Source organism: Periplaneta americana, unplaced genomic scaffold (assembly GCF_040183065.1).
Source record: "Periplaneta americana isolate PAMFEO1 unplaced genomic scaffold, P.americana_PAMFEO1_priV1 scaffold_29, whole genome shotgun sequence".
Lineage (NCBI taxonomy): Eukaryota > Metazoa > Arthropoda > Insecta > Blattodea > Blattidae > Periplaneta > Periplaneta americana.
The window spans coordinates 463,799-486,956 of NW_027185510.1; the positions used below are offsets into that span (position 1 = coordinate 463,799).

Below are 23,158 nucleotides of genomic sequence, written 5' to 3' on the forward strand. Positions count from 1 at the left end.
TTATACTTTTCACACTCAAATGTTTTTTTTCCTCAAGTCCCAGCAAAATTCCTATACTTTTCACGTTAGTTTATTTTGGTTCCACATTTCTTTTATACAATTTTTACACTTAAAGTTCGTTCGAACAAGTAGTTTATGTATCAATTCATGTACGAACCTTGTATCACCTTATGCACGTGTGCTGATGGGTACCTACTACGGGATTGAAATAGAACTGAATGATGTTGAAACACTTTTTCAGATCATCACATACTAAAACCAGAGATTCTGTAACTTTTGCCTGAGAATGGGCTGGTTAATTATTGTCGTGTTGCAGCTAATTCAAATTGCAAAAAATAAAATTTCGATAATTTTATATACAAAGATAACAAAAAGTATGGAAGATAAGAATTCCGCAAATTCGATGTTGTACTGGGAGACTCTTTCATCTAAAAGAAAAAATAGTTTTTATTTTCTCAATTATTCATTTGTGTACTTTATTTATTATATTTTAAATCAAAGTTGCATGTTGAAAATGTAATTAGCTATTTCATTACCCAAATAATTTTCATTCTCTTTCTTTTTGGTGAAAATTTAAATTAAGTCTTTAATTTTTATTATTTGTTTGCAGTTCATTTTCCATCTTAACCTTTAAGTTGTGATGCGAAAGATATAAACAGTCGATCTTGTCTATCTTCAGTGTCCAGGAGACGTTAGTGAGCATATGCACATGTCCAAGACAGTACATGCCTCAGTGCACCAACTGCTTCTGATCGCTCCAGATCCGTGTCAAAAGTTTGTTGGAACGTTCAACTGAAGTACATGTTTCCTGTTCAGAATTGGTTTGGAGTGTGTTGGAATGTGTTTTCTGTACTGCACATGCTTCCAATAGTTACGGATGGTTACTGACTGTTGTTGGAACGAATCTTTATACAACTTAATCGCATTTTAAACTTCAGGAGATAATGAACATCATTTAAACATTCTAAATGAATTTTGCTCGAAATTAGGTTTGCCATAAAATTACAGTGTGTGTTCATTGTTAAGATGCAGAAATTCGAAACTGCCCATGCTTTCCTCCCCCAGTCTTGTGCACCTACGTTACTGCTTTGGAAACAGTGAAATATTTTGTAAGCACCATGATGTAATTGAACAAATTATGGAACAATTATCAAAATTTGAGGATATGGTTTGTTCTTTAGGAGCTAGCAGTCCAAAATAATTGATGTGTTTGTAAAATAATCACATGTTATTAAATGGAGATCACACTGGAAGAACGAGGTAAGTCAGTGTTGTAAAATTGCCTGGATTGGAGTGGAATGTATCAGCCAGTTGTGGCTCTGAGCAGCTAAGATTTCCTACAAATAAATTTATATTATTCGAGAATCGTGTTGTAAATTTGAGGACCATATTATAGACTCAAAGATTGATTGATTTATTTACTTACTTACTTATTTACTTATTCTGGTGTAGTTAAGGCTATCAGGCCTTCTCTTCCACAACACCAGGAATGCAAATACAATAATAGAAATAAACAGAAAAAAAATACACTATATACAAAGTAAAGCTACACAAGAAATAGAGAGAGAAAAAAACACTATAAACAAAGTAAAGCCACACAAAAATATACACAGGTTGCAGTCACACAAACTTTAAATGAGTGATTAAGTATCATAATTAATTGTATCCTAACTAATTAACTAACATACACAAGAAACTTGCAATTTTAATCTAGATTAAAAAAGAAAAATCAAAAAAACACAAATCAATACTTTTAGCAATACCTAAAAAACATTAACTAAGACAAAATTTTCCAATTTAATTTTGAATTGTGATAAAGTCCGGCAGTCCCTGACGTCATTAGGTAACGAATTCCAGAGACGAGGTATTTCTACAGTATAGGAAGATGAGTATAAAGACGTTCTATGATGAGGGATAGAAAGAAGTGCTTGATGTCGGTTTCGAAGAGTTGTAAGAAATTGAAAGCGTGATAACAGATAATTCGGAGTAGAAGTATGCATGATTCTAAACAGAAGAGACAGTGAATGTATTGTTCTTCGTTCCTTCAGACGCACCCATGAAAGTAACTGGAGGGAAGGTGTTATATGGTCAAATTTACGAGTATTGCAGATGAATCGTATGCACACATGAACACGTTGTAGTCTCTCAGCTAAGAGTGAACTTACATTAGTTAGCAAGGAATCGCAATAATCAGAATGGGGCATTACAAGCGTCTGAATAAGATTCTTTTTTTGGACTAAGATGGCTTAATTGTGAAGTTCTAAATTTCTTTTTGGAAATTTTACTGAATTGACTTAACTTGTTTTTCCCATAAAATCTTTAAATGTTACTTCATATGTTATTGAATGTCATTTTAATTATATGTTTTCCTCACATACGTTTTTTCTTTCTCCAGACCCCATAAAAATGCATAAATGAAGTTTTACTGTGTCAGGTTATGAAAATTTTCTTAATTGTATACATTTGGTCCTTTATTTAATAGATCTTAATAATACTTTTGCAACTGACTATGGACTGGAAAGTTCTAGGTCCAATTCCAAGTGGTGGCGAGATTTTTCTCGTTGCCAGAACTTGCAGAACAGTCCTGAGGTTCATTCACCCTTCTATCAAATTGAGTACAAGATTTTTTCCAAAAGTGAAGGCGGTTGGAGCATGATTCTGATCACACCACCTCATTCCAGTACCAAGGTCATGAAAGCATCTCGACACGCCCCAAGTAACTTCATGACTGACATACCTTTACCTTTTTACCTAATAATAATTTTAATTGTTGTAATTACTGGTTTGTACCAAAGTAAATTGAATTTTTAAGTATGTTTTGGCTTACAATGAGACTCGTTTACTTTATAAATTTCTAATTACTGATTTTATGACTTATTTCACAAAAATAAAAGCAAACAATATGAATTTGTTTTTTCAGAATATTTCATTTTCTCGTTCTGTGAAGTGTTTCGTAATGTTTGAAGGAGTTCAGGGAATAAAATTAAGTAGGTATGTTCCAAATACAAAAATTGAAACAGATTGGTAATATACAGAGCATTCGCCTATGGGTGGGGCCAAGAAAGCGGCCTGCCTGCGGCGTCGCTTGCGGGAATCGTCTATCCTTAAGCTTCCGCTTTCTTCTACTATACTCTGTAGGGTTTTAATTTTAAAAGTTTAGCAGCAGTAAAGACTGATGTTTTTGAAACACTAACTTCCTGTGAAACACTTCTTAGAGATTTATTAGGAGAGTGTGTAAATTATGCACTGATATCATCAATTTTTTCTCCCGTCAGTACTCTTTGTTTTCGATTAGGAATTGTAGCATTTATCGACCCTGTTGTCCTTAATTTGTTAACAAGACGTCTAACAGTTTCTCTACCCTGAATTGGAGCACCCGGATATTTCACTTCAAATTGCCTACGCACCTCTCTACATGACTCTGTTTTCACATATGCATCATACATAAAAACTCTTTGTTCAAGCGTGAATTTTGCGTTTTGAATTGTTAACAAATTTACACACATGCTGAATATTTAAGCAACTGTGTCAAGGAACTGCACTGTACGTGTTAAATACTGCAACATCTGGCTCACAACTGATAACTAGTCGACCTTGATGTCCTTGATTGTCGAGCGTGTCTCAACAACTGCGCGCACAAAGCAGTGTATCAGTACATGCCGCTTTCCTGGCCCACCCGTAGGCGAATTCTCTGTATAATATAGGCTATTTTTAACATTGATCTTAATCCCATTTCCTGATAATAATGTGTTTAATAATCACATGAGGTGTTTGAATCTAAAATACTTTTGTGTGTTCTATAGCATTTGTTTGAACTATATAATCTATTACATTGTTTTTCTGTAGGTTCGCAGACATCTATGCAATGGAGACGTGTTACTTCTAAACAGGCAGCCTACTCTACATAGACCCAGCATCATGGCCCATACTGCACGAATCCTGAAAGGAGAGAAAACTATACGGTTGCACTATGCAAACTGCAAAGCTTACAACGCTGATTTTGATGGCGATGAAATGAATGCTCATTTTCCCCAGAACGAAGTTGCTCGCAGTGAAGCCTACAATATTTGTATGTATTAATTATCTCATGATTAATTACAGCTTTCCTCTTCATTAATTTTAAATAGCACTGTAGCATTCTGTTATAGATTTAACACTTGCTACTGTCCATCGAAAGATGCCGCTGTTTAATGCAGGAAATTTTCTTTGTGCTCCAAATAACTCCACTCAAATTTAAAATAATATGTTATGTAAGAAACACAGCTTTCTTGAGTCACGTGCAGGCATGAGTAATGTAATAGGAATCGTATATTTGGATGTTCACTAACAGTTTGAGCTGATCCATTAGCTGTCAGTTTTTTCCGAACACAGAAGTGCTTGTCCTTGACTCACATGGTATGTGTGGACGTCTGTGAGTGCAGACATGTGTGACATGGAACCTTATTTGTGAATATCGGAACATTTTGTCTTTGTAATTTATTTAATTTTTTTGTGCTTGGCTGATAACCGAGTTATTATTATTCATCCGAATTCTATAAAAGCAAGTACAGGCAATGTGTTGTTGTTGTCTATGTTGGCGGGACATAAGGAACCAATCCATGAGTCTTCTGGCATTCCAGTACAGTTTTGAGGTTCTTCGTCTTCTGGAGAGTAGGATCCAGTTTTCGGCATTGAAGTAGATGTTCTCCATTCATTTGAGTGCTCTGGTCCTTGCAGATGGTGCAGTGTTCAGAGTTATAAATTTCCATGCGATATATGTGATGCTAGACAGTCATGCTCAGTATAACAAGTTATATTATCATCATACGACTTAGAGGTGGTGGTTTTCCTCACATTTTTGTATACAGTTCACCACTACACTTGATTACATTCGATCATATATCCTAAAATATTTTTCCTCTCATCTATATCTCCCCATATCTTCCATTACCTAAAGTTCAACTCTGTTTCAGTCTATTTTCTTCCTCCACCCTTTCTGATATGCTGTACAGTATTTCCAACTCTTCACTTCTTTATCTTGCTCAGTCCCATTCCCGAATATTATGCTGCACTGTCTACCTTACTCTTGTTTACAAACATTCTATTCATCTGTCTCTATTTTCATTGTCATCTTCCATTACTATTATCCCTAATTTTCTGTTTATCTTAAACCCTTTTCTCTCTGGCTAATATTCACTAATTTTTCTACTTTCTCATCTACATTACCATATTATATCATTTGTTTAGTTTATTGTTCCAATGTTCTACTGTTTATAATACTTCCTTACTATTACTTGTTCAATGCACATAATTTTTTCCGCAAATCAAGCTTTCAGGTATAACTCCCTGTAAAGTTCATTTGAATAATTTCGAGGGAAAAATTGTTCTGGGGCCAGGTATCGAACCCGGGACCTTTGGTTAAATGTACCAACGCTCTACCAACTGAGCTACTCGGGAACTCTACCAGACACCGATCCAACTTTTCCCTCTATATCCACAGACCTCAAAGTGGGCTGACAACCGTCAAGCAACCAACATTGAGTGCACACTAACTCTGTGTGACTTAAATTGTGGCTTTCTGTTAATGAACAGTGACGTGTATTATGCAAATCAAGCTAACTCCCTGTAAAGTTGATTTCAATAATTTCGAGGTTGTCAGCCCACTTTGAAGTTTGTGGATATATAGAGGGAAAAGTTGGATCGGTTTCTGGTAGAGTTTCTGGTAGCTCAGTTGGTAGAGCATTGGTACATTTAACCAAAGGTCCCAGGTTCGATACCCGGCCCTGGAACAATTTTTCCCTCGAAATTAATCATTTTTTTTCCCTTTATTGGATAACTTTTTCCGTTTGCTCTCACTACTTTTGCTCACTTTCTACCTCCTCCACTTTCCATATTCTTCCTCTCTCAGTTACATGAAACACTCAGTATTATTTTTTCATAACTCGTATTAGCCTCACTACCTTCATTACTTTTCTTCTCACTGTTTATTCTATTCATTTTCTCCTTAACACTTCACTACTTATTCCTCTATCTTATTCTCAGATCCACTTCAGTTACACTAATTGATCTAATCATCACATTTTTGATGGCATCAATACCTCAGACTATGTCAGATTTCTCCTCTAGTTCACTTGCTACACTTCACACATCCCTGTTTCTTTAACTATCTTATGTTCGCTGAACTGTTTTTACAAGTTTCCTCTAGTTTTTCATACATCTTTAGTACCCTATCAGTATCTCCTATGGTCGCTGGACTTGGATCATCTCCGCTCTTCTTCTCTCTTATGTTCTCGACTTCTTCTTTGTTCTCTTCATCGCAATCCCTTTCGTAACTTACACTTGGACTTGCACTCCATTACACTCTACTTATTCACCTCAGCTCATTCTCCTATTATCCCAGCTCTGGATTCCTCTCCCTTTCTTTCCTTCTTCTTTCCTCTATCATCCCCTCACTTGATTCATATCAATCAATGGCTTCCCATTCTTCACTAGACTCATTAATCATCACACAGATTAAACATATTTGTTATTATTCCAGAAGTATATTTGGCATTTAATTTTAAAAGAAAACAATCAGATAATTTTTCGAAACACTTTATTTATTATTTGTAATAAATAATATGAATCTTCCATAGCCAAAAATTTGACTATTAGAGCCACTACTATATTTCCTCGTGTATTAGACGCACTTTTTTCCATAATTCTTGGTTTTAAAAATCCAGGCTAAGTATTATATGCCAGGAAAAAATTTTAGGCAAAAAAAATCATAACTATCTGACATTCCACGTGATAATCACAGCTGTTTCGACATCGAACATTGAACTGATATTGAAAATCATCGACTTGTGCGACTTCGAAAGCGTTGATATATCAAGGAGCAGTAATAATACGAAATGAATAAAAAATGTAGCACAGTATAACCTAGAACTGAATACAAATAAAGGAATATAATAATGTTATAATATGTACATTCAGACTTCGTGAATAAGTACATCAACACGAAAATATACCCAAGCTGAAAAAATTGAACACTGCACAGTAGCCTTCTCCACTAATAGGAATGTAGCGTACTCTATCAACTGCTGTGTTGTCAGTTGCTTCATGTTGTTACTATGACATGCACTGCTGTGAAATCCTGAAAAAAAAAAAAAAAAAGATGTTGTTCAGAGAGTGATGACTCACAGACTAGAATCCTTTGCATAAAGGCAATAGCATCTTACATAGTAAGGCATCAGAATTGTGCAAAGGACTCTTCTGCTGTTGTATGGTGGTCATTGTGACAACGTCGGATTTCTCACTGTCTACATTACACAAAGCTGTCAGGTGCATAGTTACAATTGTATTGTATTTTTTACATTCCATCGCTTCACAGCTAGAATATGGAATATGTCGAAAGAAAAATCGTAATAGTACTTATTCCATAGCGAAAGTCTAGTTGAAATACTAGGGCATTCAGTAAGTAATGGCAACAATACTGTAAATCAGCACTCCTAGCGGTGAGCATTGGAATCTTTTAGTATGTAATAAAGGAGCGATTGTTGCATAAATGTGGAATATTAAAAGTCTGTAAGTAACCATATTTTGTGAATACAGGGACTGTTTCTGATTTGTATTAAGTAATAACGCCCTAAAAATGTTCAGTAAGGTATGAACAAAGATGCATCATAAAAATACAAGTTGCAAGAAGAAAAAATGCAACTCAGAAACTTGTGGGAGAAAAGTCCTACCATACCGAACTGTTGCAAAATGGGTGGAAGCGAGGCATTTGCTTTCAATCAAAAGTTGGCATCCGAACAGCTTTAGATTGATCAGTGAAAAAGAGATCCAGAAATGATGCTGCAGATGGAATCCATCATCTTCCAAGGGTTTTTCAATGTACTGTTGACTGGCAAGGGTCTATATTTTGTAGTGTGTAATGCCAAAAGCAACCTAAATAGATTTAGGGAGAAACACTAACTATGTTGCCATTATGTTTCGAGTGCCCTTATATATACAGAAGGGTTTTACATTATCGTAATACAACTCAAGGGGTTAGTATCGATACTTAATACAAGATAAAAATATATGTTCAGCATTGTTGAATGTCATGAATTCATCTACAGAATAGAAGGTGTGAGAAATTAGGTACCTCTTTAATTTGGCCCTAAATATTCGCAAGTTTTGATTTTTTTATATCCATAGGGAGCTATTAAACTGTTCACTGCCATGTCACATACTTGAATACTTGTATATTTGGCATGTTTGCTTGAACTGACAGTAATTTGCAATAACATTCTCTGTGTGCCAATGCAACATCCGTACAAATTCATTTTATATTACGTGTTATGCATTACATTACTTGTGTCTGTATGTGACATTAGATTTTTTTAAAACTTTCTATATTTAATTACCTAAGTATTCATTGAAATTGATCATAAAATGTATTTTAACACTTTTCTTGTTACCAGAATTACCTTTGGACCTATGTATTCTGAGTTCAAACCCATATATAGTAGTTTTTTAAGTGGATAAAATTGCAAAACGTAAGTTACTTCCATTGATTAAGACAGTAGAGTTGTTGGTCCCATTTTATAGATTAACTTATATTGGAGATTTAATTGTTCATAAATAATGACGAATAAAGACAAAATTCTGTATCCAGTTCTATTATTATGCTTCAGTCTCAACTCTTGGTAACATGTATCACCATGATAACTTAAAGATTTACTGTAGGAAAGAGTAAGAGTGTTTAAGATCTCATTAGTACACATCCTTGTGTATACCGATACACAAACTGAAAATTCTGCAGATGACACCAGACAAGAGTACTCGTTGATTTAGTTCTCAAGTGGGTACCAACCAAACTATGCCATTGACTCTGTAGCATGTCCTTGAATGAATCAAGGAAACATGTTTAGTATATTTTGTAATGGTCAATTGAAAGATTAAAAAAGCAAAGTTTGTGCGCAGTAAATAATCTGACCCTGGTTGTAAGAAATTATGTTCTTAAAATTTTGCTTGAATTGCACCTGCTCTTTCATCCCATAGTTTTAGGAAATTCTGCCCGTAAATAGATATATTTGGCTTCCATTTCTGAATTTTATTTCATTTTCAGTGAGTGTAAATAATCAGTACCTGGTTCCAAAAGATGGAACACCATTGAGTGGCTTGATTCAAGACCATATTGTGGCAGGAGTACTGCTGTCTATTAGAGGACGATTTTTTGTAAAGTGAGTAAACTAATAATTCCCTAGAGTCAGTGTGAAACATATCACTTTTCTCTTTTTCATTTCAAGATCAGTGGCAAATATTCAGAGCATGCCCTATTATTTTTTAAAACACAATACCTATAAGTCGAATTGTTATTATTATTATTATTATTATTATTATTATTATTATTATTATTATTATTATTATTATTATTATTATTATTATTATTTTATTTTATTTTTTTTGTTTTATTTTCCGCACAAATATTAAATAATGCTGTATTCACTTTAAATCTAACCAGGTTAGACTGCATGCAATTTATATGGCCTATATGCAGCATTCGACCAAAATGCCTTCTGAAGCCTCAGGGTGTATTACTGTTCACAGATCTCATACAAGCGCTGAGCAGAGAAAGAATGTGTTAGGGTGAAACACCTGTCACTTCGGATGCCATAAAGGCAGAGTGTAAGTCTGCATGCTATACGACAGTGATGGACTGACACACAGTTTTCTGCTGCTTGACCATATGTTATTCTGGCAGTGATATTTTTCAGTATAATAGCAAATGGACATAGTTTATTCACCATTCAAAGATCCGCACCTTTTACAATTTACTTTCAGTGTAGCATGATTTCGTGACACTTCAAGTGCTCAAGTTTCGTTCAGATCATGGAGAAGATAAAGTTGTATTTTGTCGTTTTATTTAATGTCAACATAGGTGACTGTGACAAGGTGTTGTTACATTGGAAAACATAAATTAAAACCTTTCCAACATATGAACTTTGAGGAAAAGCAAATTATAGCCTATTTTCTCAGGACAGACTAGTAGGGTGCTATTCATAGACATTTCGCAGCACGCGCTACGAGCGTACTAAGCTAGCCCCGGCTATCCACTTTTTACTTGTACAGAATTCAAATCATATCCTATCGCTAACACTGATTTATGAATACGAAAAATGCTGATCATCCACCGGAAACCCGCGCTAAAAATGTCTATGAATACGGCCCGTAGTGCCTAAATTAACAGCAGCTAGATATCAAATATAAATATACTGGTAAATCTACAGAATTGCATTTTGAAAGTTAAAGAATGGAACTTTATGCTTTGTAATAATAATAATAGTAATAATATAAGGAATAATGTTTAATCACGCCAACTTTCTTGAGAGAAATTAAAACAATTGTATGGTCATGCATGCTTCGCCACTGTTCAAGATGTCAAACTGTCCTGAACTTACTTTGACTAGGATGTTATCAGTGCATATAATTCATAGCTTTAAGCCTGTTTCTTCCTTCAAGAGAGGTTTAAGCCTGTATCCTATTTCAACCGAATTCAATTTCCATGTGGCCAGAAGGTGCCAGTATCATATGAGTTTGAAATCTAGTAATATTTTGGTGTATCTCTCTGTTGACATTTTAAAAATATGTGTGTACCAGTCTTGTTTCTGTTTATTAATATACACTCAAGTAAATGGAAAATACGCAATTCTGTTTGTTTTGTTTATATAAAAGCGTTATAGGCCTATTCTATCACCTAATTAGCTTTTTCCTTTCTTTGTGTTTGTTGCAGCTCACACAAGTCAGCATAGGTATAACATTCTCATTTGTGCTTTTCAAAATGTGTTTATATATTCTTCATATGTTCCACATATTCTTTGATGTATAATTAATTCCATATTAACATTTTGTTTGAGGTGCTGTGATATATTAAAAACCAGATGATGAACATTTGATGCATGCTCTGTAATGTTATTTTCTATCTTACATAGAGTTTTGCTTCCTTAAAATGTCATTGTTTTCATTTTTTAATCTATATTCGTAAAGGTCTAATTTCTTTCATTCTACAATGCACAATTTCTCTTGCTAATGGTGGAATACTGTTTAATTCTCATATTGATAAAATGTTCATGTAATATAAATTAGTGCTTGGCAGTTGTAATTTTCACAAAAGATCAAATGTAAACCTAAGAACAGTTAAACTTACTGCTAGAGTGTTGTCTGGCGTGACTCCTTGAGATACAATGCAGTAGATAGTTACGTGTTTAAATTTTGTATAATGCGGAAAATAATCCCCCCCCCCCTGCTTTAAACAAGTTTTATTGTATTTATTTTTGATGTTATTATTTCAGAAGTTCAACATTAATACCATTATAGCCTACAGACTAGCAGGTGGAATGTACATTACAAACATTGAATCTGTGTTGCAGAGAAGAGTACCAGCAGCTTGTCTTCCAGGGACTGGGGCATCAGAAGGGCGAGATCAAGCTGTTGTCACCAGCCATATTGAAACCAGCTTCTCTTTGGTCTGGGAAACAAATAATTTCTACAATAATTATAAACAATGTGCCTAAGGGGCAGCACCCACTGACTCTCACTTCCTCATCAAAAGTCTCGGACCAGGTACGTATACTATCCATTGTAAGTGCTCAGTGCACCATCATGTTCTAGTGGTTACTGTACTTGTCCCTGGTTGCCAGGGTTTGCCTTTTATTGCTTGACATCAGAGGCTTCTGTCACTCCATTGGCCTCATCAAGATTACATTCCCGTATTGCCTTGGCAATTCCTTCTCTTCAGCTGATGCAGGCCTTTGTCTTTCCTGCATCCTTGCTGTGACATGACAAGATCTGCGTTGGCCGTTTCTCTTCTGGCATCCTTTGATACTACTGCAGTGCTTTACCTCCCAATCATTCAGCTACTGTTTCTTTTTGGTTCATTTTTTCTCTTATTACATAATTTCAAATTCATTGTAATGCAAAAACTAGGCAACTCCTTTGCAATCCATCCATTTCCATCGGATATAGTTTTTGCTTGTCTCTGATGTTCACTTTAACACTTATTATAAAATATAAAACTTCATTAAAACTTAAAACTTTAATAATATATCTTATTGACAGATGGTACTGTCACAGTCTACTATATACAGTCGCGAAGCTCAATATGTAGTAAAAATGCAAACATGGGTAGTTGCCCACCACTAGGATTGCTACTATCGCCTCATCATCACAGATCTCTCCTATACTAAAAGCCAGGTTATGAACCGACGAAACAGGAAGTAGTTGGATGGGCGAGAGGAAAGTGCGGATTAGAGGGGTAGCCTGTGCAATGATGACACGTTGAGTGTGGGGGTGGAGGGGAGAACGAGAACGAGAACGGAGCTTTTCATTGGACCGCGCGTGAAAATGTCGTCTGCTAACGAAAATCTGGCAACAGAATCACGCAGACAGTGTAGCCAGTTCATTTGCAGTACCACGTGCATTACGAATTGCATTTCGTAGCAGCGTCATTAGCTCGTGCTTTCTTAAAAACAGTAATTTTAATTACTAATATTGTAGATAGTGTTATCGAGAACTATATACAGTAGTTATTTTAAACGTATCGGTGACAAACGCTGAACACGCTTTGAATCTCGCCCCACTATGTGGCAACAGAGCTCAGAAAGAGACCAACAGAACGTTGCTTCCGGTTTAGCTGGTTCATAACCTGGCTTTTAGTATAGCAGATGACAAAATGTTACACTTTCGTTGTTGTGTTCTTTTGGAAAAATTAACATCTTCCTTCCATTATTGAAATATTAAATGGATAAAGTTAATTTATTATTTTAATGAAGTATATTAAATTCCACCATAAACTCGATACTGCAAGAAATAGGTTAATATTATTTTTGTTTGTGCAAAACGAACTGAAATTTACTATAATCGCTTCACTCATTCGAGATTATAGCGATAATGAACTATGAAACCAATAAATATTAATTTGCATTTCCCTTTACAACAATAATATAATAACAATAATAATGGAAATATGAATTAATGTAGTAACTTATGTGTACCGGTACTTGTAGTGTAGGCTTACGTAGTTGAGGTTAAGCAATAATAATCACACCAGAATTGGAAATAAAACGTGATCAATAAATTTTATTCTAACAGACTTACTTTTTCTACGTCTCTAGTAAAGTAACAAATAAAAATAACAATAAAATTAACAGCTATAATTAAAAACATATCCTTTGAAAAAAAAAGTAGGCCTAAGTTGTCTGAAAATGTACAATTCTGTGGTGTTCGGGTAAAGGTGTATAAGTTATTTTTTTGTCCAGGTGGACTTTTGTTTGCCCAGATGAACACACAAGTTAAATTACACAAGTGAGTGTGCAAAAATCAAAGAATACTAGCAGTTGATGTGTTTCATTTGTGTAGAAAAATTTTTGTAATAAGGGTTCCAAGTTTAATTTTCATTTATCTCCGAACTCATTTTTATGACTTATCTCCCTTTACCCAAACACCACAGAATTATTCAAGGAATCAGCTGATACAGACGTAGAATTAGTGCAAAGCTTTTGTTTCTCAGCTGCAGGTTTATTTGAAACATCAAATAAAGTTGGAACAGCGTTCCAGATTAATTTATTTTTGTTTTCATTCATAAATTGTGTGTTTTCGAAATGAAGAGAGCAAAACTTTATATTATTATAAAGATATGCTTCATTCTTTGTCATTAGATCTTCCTCCTGCTGTTTATTAACCACTTTTTGCATCTAGAAGTAAAATAAGAAATAGATGTTAGGATTTTTCTTCAGGAGCATCGATGCGAAATACGCAACGACCTAGCACTCGATGGAAATACGACTCAGTCCACTCTAAATCCAAAGTCGACCGTGGACAGTCTATTGTTTCTAGTTGCTAACCGCTTGGAGCGCTTTATCGCGAGATTTGCAAAAAATCACCTCAAGCTTCACGACTGTACTTAGTAGACTGTGGTACTGTCATGTCTGAGACTTTAGCTGGTCTTGCTTTTTAGTGTTCACTGTCGTTTGTGGTTCGTATGACGATGGGGGTTGTTTGTATTTTGTGTGTTATTAGATCAAATAATGTGTGTTTGTTGAATTGTAATTGCGTATTAAGTATATGTTGTGGATGTGCTATTGTGTGTTTGTAGATTCATATTGTTTTAATATGCTGCACAATACTAACACACAAAATTGCAGCTTCATTCAAAAAACTAAAATATAAGATAGGAAGATGTTTGGTGTAGAATTCTGTTTGGAAAATTTTAACCATGCAGAGATAGGGACAAATGTTGATGAGATGAAAGAAAGAGACCCGAAAGAGGAGATAAGGAGCATTGTAGTAAAATATACGATGGGAGAACTATTTGGAAAATTAGAAGGTGGAGAGGTCATCACACAGGAAAGAATAGCAAGCAATGGAATGAAACAGTCCGTGAATTACAGCGACCAGGAAGAGAGGCCAGCGACCAGCACAGCTGCAGCGGCAAGCAAGGATGACGTCAATAAGCGATCGAGGAAGAAAGAAAAACTTGCACTAAAATAATGATGTGGCACCAGGTAGACAATAAGGGGATAATCGAATGGCAGTAGAAAAAGGAAACAACTGATTTGTCATTAGAAGAAGAAATGGCCTAGGTAGAAAACCAGATATCTACACTATAGTCAACAATAGTTACTAAAAATACAGGGCAAGAGCTCCATATTAAGGCTACTTTTGCTGTGCAACTTTTGTACTGCAGCTGCAAAAGTTGCGTGTCGTGTTCACACGTAAGCCAAAAGTAGCGCGCTGCACGCTACTTTTCATGCTGCGCAACCCAAGCGCTGCAAAAGTTGCAACTGAAGGTTGCGAGTCTGTTCACACATAACGCGCTACTTTTTCAGCCGCAGTCTAGCTGCAGCTTTCCATATCCATGTTGACTTTTTCAATATACATTTTGTGAGTATGTTCACATTAGAGTTTTGGATTATGAAACTCATGCGATAGCTTGCTTATCTATTATTTGCTTTTCTGTCCTAACTAGTATTCAGAAATTAGCATTATTTTTACTATAAAGCTATTAAAAAACGCCTATATACTTAAATGAGAACCAACATATTCACATAATCAATGTTGGCAACCCTCTTGTTTGAAACTACGCTATGAAAAATAAGAAAAAAATTAATTATGTCATCAGCAAATATACTCAGACTGTGTTGTGCATTTAATAACTGTTACAAATCATTTATTTTCATCACATCTAACATTAAAATATATCCAAATAATAGAAGTATCATTGGCACATTTGGGTGGCAACACTGGTTGCAACTGCTGCAAAAGTTTCAACAAAACCGATATCAAAAATGCTGCGGCTGTAACCCTGAGAACCCTGTTCACACGTCGCTACTTTTAAGCTGCGTGCAGCATGAAAAAGCAACGAGCAGCAGGTTCAGCAGCCGCTACTCTTCGGGTTGCACCGTTGTTCACACATCGCAGTATGAGAATTGCGCTGTTTTTTGTACTGCACCTCTACAAAAGCAGCGACGTGTGACCGTACCTTCAGACACATTCTTGTTATGATGATGATCAGTGATAAGGCCTGCAGTGCTATAAGCGATACCTCTTTGACAGAATCAGGTTACATCTGTGGAGCCAACCCTTGACAAATGAATAACTAGGAAAAATAGGTGAAAATGAAAACAAAAACTGCCAACCTGCTCTTATTCAGCCTGCCTACACTTAATGCGCGGATTAGACTTTTTAAATGTAATCTATTCTTAATTTGTCGTCTTGATGTTAGGAAGTGGCAAATAAGATGGCAAGGAGACAAAAATAATGTAGAAAACGGGAAAAACCCACATAAAGGTTGGATTAAGAGTTGAACTAGGCTTACTTGTGGACCAACCTGAAGTCTGGGGTCACGAGGGAACACAGCTCGGTGTAGATCGAGCTGCACAGGTTGTTGTGTGCCCAATTGAAAGATTTTCCACAAATTTTAGAACCGCCATGTGGCTGTGACATCAATGAGGGAGATTATGAAGAATGTGTTGTACAAACTGCGCGCATTTTTGTAGAGAAGTACCCCTGGTACTACATTATTGCACAAGGTGCTTGTACATGGATCAGCGGCCATTTCTGCTGCCCTTCTTCCAATTGATCACATGATAAATGAAGCTCAAGACGCAACAAACAAAAATATAAAATCATACAAAGAACATCACTTCAGAAAAATTTCCAGAACTGCTACAAATCAGAATGTTTTTCGAAGGCTTCTGCTAACATCCGACCCCTTATGTCTTCTATCAGACATTTTCCAAGGAAAATTATGGGATCACTCTCTACTGATGTCGTTAATCTTATGACTGCACCAGAATCTACTAGAATAGCAACAGAACTTCCATCTTCAGAGGAGGAGGATGATGAGGAAGAAGAAAATGCAGAAGGGGAGAAAACTGATCTATTCAAATAGCAAGGAATGTTTAAGCCACCCAAAAGCAATCTCTGTATGTTAATGGATTGCAACATGCAATATGAAAATAATGTATACTAATATATAGATAATAATATGAAATTAATAAAATGCGGTACTAGCCTGTAATTTACAGGACTTGTAGTCTGTGATACACTAGTATGAAATGGTTTATAATGATTATAAAACATGCAGTACTCTTCATTTCTTTAAAAAAAAATCGTTTTGAAGTGATTTTTGTAAATAATTTTGCCTCTCTGATTTTTGCTGCTTTTTTCGTTTTTTTTTTTTTGGATCACTGAGCAATGGTTTCCTATTTAATTCTGCTTTTCGGTGTTAGGACTTGGGGACACAGATTCTTGTAACTGTTTTGCAGGCATGTCTTGGTTTTCCAAATCCCACAGTATGTTCTGTCTTGTAACATACTTTTCCTGAAGGCTTTGTTTTTACCATTCCTTAGTAATTATTACACTTGCTGCAACAGCCCAGAGTCCACACCTGTGGAGTAACGGTCAGCGCGTCTGGCTGCAAAACCAGGTGGCCCGGGTTCGATTCCCGCTCGGGGCAAGTTACCTGGTTGAGGTTTTTTCCGGGGTTTTCCCTCGGCCCAATATGAGCAAATGCTGGGTAACTTTCGGTGCTGGACCCCGGACTCATTTCACCGGCATTATCACCTTCATCTCATTCAGATGCTAAATAACGTTAGATGTTGATAAAGGGTCGTAAAATAACCTACTTAAAAAAAAAAAACAGCCCAGATCAGCTCCAGATTTTGAGGTATAGGTTCATTGTTACATTTCTGTTGCCTCTAGAATTTTCCATGTCATCCAATTAGATTTATTTTACTTCTCACTCCCTGCTCCAGAGGCTTTTTATCAGCTTCGTGAATTCATGATTTTAAATTTTCATACATTACAGCAGCAGGCCAGTCTTCATTTACATTGATCTTCTGTTCTAATTGTTGATACTGCCATCCTGCAGGAGGTTCGGCATGTGCTCTGCTGCATGTACATAGATACTTACCAATGAAATACCTAAGGGAAGAATAGACTATGGGCTATACTTGATGTCAGTAGAAATATCTCTTTTCTTGAACACGAAGAAAGGGCCAATGTTGAATGATCCTATCATAGATCTCTTCTTACAGAAAAATCGTCGAATCGAACTTCAATACAAGTAGTCTGTAATGTCACAGTAACTAAATAAAATTATAGTAATATCGTACTTAGGGGTTAAATTGTATTGGTTAATGTCCACCAGTAATACCATGTAATAATATTCACACCATGCCACCAATATATGTATAATATTTAAATCTAAAGTGTAAAATAATTGAAGTAGTTTTATATTATAGATATACATGAAAGAAACATACTAGGGCATTCAATAAGTAATGACAACAATACTGTAAATCAGCACTCCTAGCAGTGAGCATCGAAATTTTTAGTGCATTATAGAGGAGTGATTGTTGCATAAATGTGAAATATTAAAAGTCTATAAGTAACCATATTTTGTGAATACAGGGACTGTTTCTGATTTGTATTAAGTAATACCGCCCTAAAATGTTCAGTGGGTATGAACAAAGATGTATCATAAAAATATAAGTTGCAAGAGGGAAAAATGCAACTCAGTGCTTTATGGCATTACAAGAAGTTTGTGGGAGAGAAGTCCAACCACACTGAACTATTGCAAGTTGGGTGGAAGCGAGGCATTCGCTTTCAATCAAGAGTTGACATCCGAAGAGCTTTAGATCGATCAGTGAGAGAGAAGCTCCACAAAATGATGCTGCAGATGAAATCCATAGTCTTTCAAAGATTTGGCAACATGGCAGGGGACCAGGGGCGATTTCTCAGGCATGCTATGCTTGCTGCGCAAGCCCAATATTTTCGTAGAATGTGTATTTCTCAAAATGGGATTACTTACATTAAAATTTATTTTGATTTTTGGAATACTGTATAGGCGTAATACCATCCGCAGGTTGCACACCGCAAGTATCGCAACGCTTGCTCGTTTCTCGGAGCTACAGGAAAGACGTAGAAATAGCGAGAATATGATGCGTGCGCAAGTGCCTTCCTCCTTGGTCCGTCCTAGGCTCACATGCTCCTGTTATGTGTTGTTTGAAGCTCTGATCCGAGAGCTACACCAACGACTTTTAACGTTACACAGAGCAGTATTGACAGCGGTTTGTGCTGTGATTTGCAATTGCAATGTAATTGTATGAGCGGAGTGCATGTGTTAGCTGCTGCATGTATTATTAATTCTTAAACATTAATTTGAAGTATTGCAATGAGTTCGGAATTGTGTGTTATTGAAACCTTATTATTAAATCCATTTTCCCGAAGGACTGTTCAAGAGAAGACAGACATTATAGAGAATATGTGTGCTCGTTCAGTGCAGCTCAATACAACAATGTGCATTGGTTGGCAGGGTCGAAAAAACTAAATAAACTGTTTTGTTGGCCATGTTTGTTATATCATATTGAACTTCTACATCTCATAAGCGAATATGATCCATGACTCATAATGATTTCATAATTATAAAATAAATTATTTATGTCGGTCTGATTATTTTTATTAATTATGAATTATTATATCCATAATTAATAAAAATAATCAGACCGACATAAATAATTATTATATCCCCATGTATGGTGGGTCCCTATCACCACGGCATGGCGCGTCCTCAGGTTGCGGATAGAGGAGACGGCCTCCAGATATGGAGGGTAGCTGCGAATATATTGAATAAGCAGTCGTGGACAGCCGATAAGGGGTGGTCCTCCAGCTTGGGGGTTGGGCGAAGGGCTAACAACCCATCACCGTAAAAAACAGCTTGTTACAAATTCCTACAGTAAGCCTCGGAATAGGACTGATTCTCTGGCACGACCACAGCAAAGGAATAAGGTTTTGAGATTTGGCACTTGGAACGTAACTAGTCTTTATAGAACAGGAGGGGTAACATTAGTAGCAAAAGAACTAGCTAGATATAGAATAGACTTTGTGGGAGTACAAGAGGTTAGGTTAGATGGGAATGGCATATCACAAATAGGAGATTACTTGTTGTATTATGGGGAAGGAAACAATAATCACCAATTAGGAACAGGATTCTTTGTACATAAAAGAATAAAATCAGCAGTAAAAAAGGTCGAATTTATCAGTGACAGGTTATCATATTTAGTACTTAAGGGTAGATGGTGCGACATCATAGTTATAAATGCTCACGCCCCTACAGAAGAGAAAGACGACTATATAAAGGATAGCTTCTATGAGGAATTGGAACATACTTTTGATCAGTTCCCTAGATATTATATGAAAATTTTATTGGGGGATTTCAATGCTAAAGTAGGACGGGAGGATATTTTTAGACCAACTATTGGAAAAGAGAGCCTACACGCAATTAGTAGTGACAATAGAGTTAGATTAGTCAACTTTGCCACATCGAAAAATTTAATTGTCAAAAGTACAACATTCCCCCATAAGGATATACATAAATATACTTGGACTTCTCCAGATGGATTGGCACACAACCAAATAGATCACATCGTGATAGATAAACGGAGACATACTAGTATAGTAGATATTCCAACTTTCAGGGGTGCAGACTGTAATTCTGACCATTATTTGGTGATTGGAGAATTAAGAGAAAGATTATCAGTAGTCAAGCGAGTAGAGCAACAAGTTAATATTACTAAATTCAATATTTTGAAATTAAAGGACGAGGAAGCTAAGCAAAATTATCAGGTCGAAATTTCGAATAGGTTTGCAACTTTAGAAAGTTCCGACGAAGTTGAGAAAGAATTAGATGTTAATAGCCTGTGGGAAAATATCAGAGATAGTATCAAAATTGCAGCTGAGCAGAGCATAGGTTATTATGAAACTAAGAAAAAGAAACCGTGGTTTGATGAAGATTGTTGCATGGTAGTAGAAAGAAGGAAACAGGCAAAACTGAAATTCTTACAGGATCCAGTTGAGGAGAAGAGAGATAATTATTTCAATGAAAGACGGGAAGCAAGTCGTACACTTAGGAATAAAAAGAGAGGTTACTTGAAGGAAAAACTGAATGAGGTAGAAACAAATAGTAAGAATAAAAACATTCGAGATTTATATAAGGGTATAAAGGAATTTAAGAACGGATATCAGGCAAGGGTAAACGTGATCAAGGATGAGAATGGTGACTTGCTTGCAGACTCTCCATCAATCCTAAACAGATGGAAAAACTATTTTACGCAACTACTAAATGTACATAGGCCAAATAGAAATGATCGGGACGATATTGAAATACAAACTGCTGAGCCATTTATACCCGAACCCACACTTTCAGAAGTCGAAATTGCGATAGAAAATCTGAAAAAGTACAAGTCTCCAGGTATCGATCAAATTCCAGCAGAATTAATACAAGAGGGTGGAAGTGCATTATATAGCGAAATTTATAAACTTGTACTTGCTATTTGGGAAAAGGAAATTGTACCAGAACAATGGAAGGAGTCCATAATTGTACCTATTTTTAAAAAGGGGGACAAAACCAACTGTGGTAACTTTCGAGGAATATCACTTTTGTTGACGTCGTACAAAATTTTGTCCAATATTCTTTTGAGGAGATTAACTCCGTACGTAGATGAAATTATTGGGGATCATCAGTGCGGTTTTCGGCGTAATAGATCGACTATTGATCAGATTTTTTGTATTCGGCAGATAATGGAGAAAAAATGGGAGTATAAGGGTACAGTACATCAGTTATTCATAGATTTCAAAAAGGCATATGACTCGGTTAAGAGGGAAGTATTATATGATATTCTTATTGAATTTGGTATTCCCAAGAAACTAGTTCGATTAATTAAAATGTGTCTCAGTGAAACATACAGCAGAGTCCGTATAGGTCAGTTTCTATCTGATCCTTTTCCAATTCACTGCGGGCTAAAGCAGGGAGATGCACTATCACCTTTACTTTTTAACTTCACTTTAGAATATGCCATTAGGAAAGTTCAAGATAACAGGCAGGGTTTGGAATTGAACGCGTTACATCAGCTTCTTGTCTATGCAGATGACGTGAATATGTTAGGAGAAAATACACAAACGGTTAGGGAAAACACGGAAATTTTACTTGAAGCAAGTAAAGCGATCGGTTTGGAAGTAAATCCCGAAAAGGCAAAGTATATGATTATGTCTCGTGACGGGAATATTGTACGAAATGGAAATATAAATATTGGAGATTTATCCTTCGAAAAGGTGGAAAAATTCAAATATCTTGGAGCAACAGTAACAAATATAAATGACACTCGGGAGGAAATTAAACGCAGAATAAATATGGGAAATGCGTGTTATTATTCGGTTGAGAAGCTCTTATCATCCAGTCTGCTGTCCAAAAATCTGAAAGTTAGAATTTATAAAACAGTTATATTACCGGTTGTTCTGTATGGTTGTGAAACTTGGACTCTCACTCTGAGAGAGGAACATAGGTTAAGGGTGTTTGAGAATAAGGTGCTTAGGAAAATATTTGGGGCTAAGCGGGATGAAGTTACAGGAGAATGGAGAAAGTTACACAACACAGAACTGCACGCATTGTATTCTTCACCTGACATAATTAGGAACTTGAAATCCAGACGTTTGAGATGGGCAGGGCATGTAGCACGTATGGGCGAATCCAGAAATGCATATAGAGTGTTAGTTGGGAGACCGGAGGGAAAAAGACCTTTAGGGAGGCCGAGACGTAGATGGGAGGATAATATTAAAATGGATTTGAGGGAGGTGGGGTATGATGATAGAGACTGGCTTAATCTTGCACAGGATAGGGACCGATGGCGGGCTTATGTGAGGGCGGCAATGAACCTTCGGGTTCCTTAAAAGCCATTTGTAAGTAAGTATGAATTATTATATCCTCCGATCTTCCTCTATGAATAAAAGAGCAAGCCTAACTTTCGTGACTAGCATTCGCCCCTGCAGGGGACTGTATTTGAAGTGTGTAATGTCAAAAAAACCTAAATAAATGTAGTGTTGCCATTACTTTTCGAATCCCCTGGCTTGTTTTGTATGTCAAATTACCTTACCAATTCCGCATACTGAGGTCTCCTGTAAGTCTGTGAAGTCTGTATACTTACGTTTTCCTTCATAGAGTCTTTGTTATGAAAACGATTTTGATAGGCAATACTTCTCTCATGGTTGATTGGTTTATATATGATTGACTTTTTTTCAATTGAGGATCTCGAAGTAGTATGTTCGAGAGAATCGTTACACAGCAAGATTATGAATTCATATGTTCTCATTTTCTAGTAGAGTGCTCTCCAATGCGACATGTTATCTGTCACCAACCAAGAGTTTAAATGTATTACCAGTGAGCCTGGGCAAAGAAATTCGCCTTTATTCATGCGCTATAATTATACTCTCCATCTTGCCTATAAATCCACTAAACTCAGTCGTAATCAAATCCATATAGTTTGGAGCCAATGGTACGGTAACTAGTAAACCACTTACTTACTTACAAATGACTTTTAAGGAACCCAAAGGTTCATTGCCGCCCTCACATAAGCCCGCCATCGGTCCCTATCCTGTGCAAGATTAATCCAGTCTCTATCATCATACCCCACCTCCCTCAAATCCATTTTAATATTATCCTCCCATCTACGTCTCGGCCTCCCTAAAGGTCTTTTTCCCTCCGGTCTCCCAACTAACACTCTATATGCATTTCTGGATTCGCCCATACGTGCTACATGTCCTGCCCATCTCAAACGTCTGGATTTTAAGTTCCTAATTATGTCAGGTGAAGAATACA

At 36.1% G+C, this 23,158-nt stretch overlaps 1 protein-coding gene and 1 long non-coding RNA gene across 7 annotated transcripts in view; both read left to right on the forward strand.

Moving 5' to 3' along the window:
* LOC138693968 (DNA-directed RNA polymerase I subunit RPA1-like) overlaps nucleotides 1–23,158 on the forward strand; it is an 80,416-nt gene that overhangs the window by 26,088 nt on the left and 31,170 nt on the right. For 5 of the 6 annotated variants that reach the window (XM_069817713.1, XM_069817709.1, XM_069817711.1 and 2 more), the window contains exons 6-8: nucleotides 3,847–4,069; nucleotides 9,074–9,188; nucleotides 11,376–11,568. In XM_069817713.1, coding sequence (XP_069673814.1) covers nucleotides 3,847–4,069; nucleotides 9,074–9,188; nucleotides 11,376–11,568 — 531 coding nt within the window. The remainder of the gene's footprint in view (nucleotides 1–3,846; nucleotides 4,070–9,073; nucleotides 9,189–11,375; nucleotides 11,569–23,158) is intronic. The other variant, XM_069817710.1, reaches the window with a different exon arrangement.
* LOC138693970 (uncharacterized) overlaps nucleotides 1–23,158 on the forward strand; it is a 110,134-nt gene that overhangs the window by 23,620 nt on the left and 63,356 nt on the right. The gene's annotated exons all lie outside the window — the stretch shown is intronic.